This window comes from Pteropus vampyrus, unplaced genomic scaffold (genome assembly GCF_000151845.1).
Source record: "Pteropus vampyrus isolate Shadow unplaced genomic scaffold, Pvam_2.0 Scaffold379, whole genome shotgun sequence".
Lineage (NCBI taxonomy): Eukaryota > Metazoa > Chordata > Mammalia > Chiroptera > Pteropodidae > Pteropus > Pteropus vampyrus.
The window spans coordinates 353,158-355,172 of record NW_011889160.1 but is presented as its reverse complement, the minus strand read 5'-3'; the positions used below and the strand labels follow the sequence as shown (position 1 = coordinate 355,172).

The 2,015-nt window shown below is 40.0% G+C and overlaps 1 protein-coding gene across 5 annotated transcripts in view; it reads left to right on the top strand.

Moving 5' to 3' along the window:
- The window catches only part of WDR59 (WD repeat domain 59), a 73,616-nt gene that overhangs the window by 39,685 nt on the left and 31,916 nt on the right, over positions 1–2,015 (top strand). For all 5 annotated transcript variants that reach the window (XR_002777161.1, XM_023523138.1, XM_011379924.2 and 2 more), the window contains 2 exons: positions 576–708; positions 841–965. Coding sequence is in view for 4 of the 5 variants with exons in the window: in XM_023523138.1 (XP_023378906.1) it covers positions 576–708; positions 841–965 (258 nt within the window). In the remaining variant the exon portion in view is untranslated. The remainder of the gene's footprint in view (positions 1–575; positions 709–840; positions 966–2,015) is intronic.

Sequence of the window (2,015 nt, the reverse complement as noted above, 5' to 3'; positions counted from 1 at the left end):
TATGAACTGCTGATTGGCACTCGCTTTGCTCTGCGTCATCACAGGGTTCTGTCTTCTCATTCGGTGGCTACATTTCTTGAGGTTGGAACCATGTCTCACTTGTATTGACTTCCCCACAGCGCTCTGTACAGAGTGGATAGAAAATGCTGGGTAAAATTTGCAGCATTGCTTAGTACTAAGTCACTCCTGAGTATTTTGGTCAATTATTATCACCTTACTGCCTTTCAAATCTGTTTTTTCCGAAAAGTAACATTTGCTCCAAATGCTTTGAAGGTTATGATAGTTTTGGTTTGGAATTAGCTGAATAACTCCATCAAGGCTTGAAATTTAAAATAATGTTTACTGAGGCCTTGCATAAACTATGGACAGGATGAAAAATCTCCAAAGTAGAATAAGACTCTATTCTCCTGACTATAGGGAGAGTTGGTGATGGGTAAAACCTGTTTTGATTGTATCAGTTTTTGGCCAACATCTCTCTCCTTTGTGATTCCCATTTTTAAATTAGAATTCTAACCAAACATGATGATCATTTCCACTGACTTCTCTAGACCTAGATCTTCTAACCTTTGTTGCAGCTTTGTGCAAATGACATATTAGATGGCGTTGATGAGTTCATCGAGAGTATTTCTCTTCTGCCGGAACCAGAGAAAATTCTTCACACTCAAGACACAGATCACCAGCACACCTTAAGCCATGGGGAGGAAGAAGGTAATCGATCAAACTGGTGTTTTAGATGAGGTGCTCCTCTACGCTTTTCAGAGTTGTAGAAACTACCCCACAACTGCTCTCTGACTCAGTTTCAAAATGTTTGCCAACAACTGAACATCCTTCTCCTGCTAGTCTTAAAGGAAGACCCCCCGAGCAGTCTCCTGGAGGAGAAGAAGTCGGATCAGCCGGGACTGCCTCAGACTCTGCAGCAGGAGTTCTCTCTGATCAATGTGCAGATCCGGAACGTCAACGTGGAGGTACTCGGGGTTAATGAACCGTCTTTCATGCTTGCGGATGGCAGTTGGTGAGAGGGGACTGTTTCAGCTATGATTTTGGTTAGCAGATATCTTTGCTGCCCTAATAAGTAAGTCTCTCTGCTTGCTTTTTTATTTCCTAGATTTTCTAAAGAAATAAATACTTGACAAATCCAGATTTTTTTTTCTTACGATATTACCTTCTCATAAGATGAACTAAGGGTTAAACCAATGCTCATGTGTCTTAAATCTTAGATGCTCCAACATCTTGTTTTTCCGTACGTAAAGATACTTGGGTCCTTGAAGGCTTAAGTGATTTGGCAAGTTAACTGGTGAAGTTAATGGTGAAGTTAATGGCAGAGCTGAGTTTGGAAGCTAAACCTCCAGACTCCAGGGCTTTGCTGTATGATCTTCCCTTAAAGCTGGTCATGTCCTTGGTGGTTTAGATTCAGTGTAATAAGATGACCAAGTCTCCTTCTTCACTTCACACGTAGAGAGATTTACTCCTTTCCTTTGGGCAGGTATGGAAATTCTTTGCTTCATAGAATTGAGTCTCTCTCTATAAAGGAGTTTAAAAACTTGATTAGTTTTTCTTTTGCCCAGATGCAGTGAATGGGAGGCATGGATATATGCACTAACACAATTATCTCATTTGGCCTTTAAAATAGCACTCTAGTAAGTGCTTTTATCCCCACTTTATGGATGAGGAAACGTAGACACTAAGAGGCAAAGTGACATCTGAGGTCAGTAGCCTTTTGGGGGAAGAGATAATATTTGAATCCTAGTCTCCAGATTCCCTGCGTGTGCTTCTTTTCACTGTACTCCAGGAGTCTTCTCTAGTTGGCAGCACAAGAAATCAAAAGAGATAAAAGATCTTTGATTAATTGGTTATATCAACTCAGGTTATACTCCTTTGTCCCCATTGAAAACTGTGGATAACGGTGATCTAGTTTAAGAAGGAGATCTTGATTCCGTTTCTAGGAGTGTTTTCTAAAAATTGTTGAGATATAATTCACATGCCATAATTTACTTTTTTAAAGTGTACAATTTAGT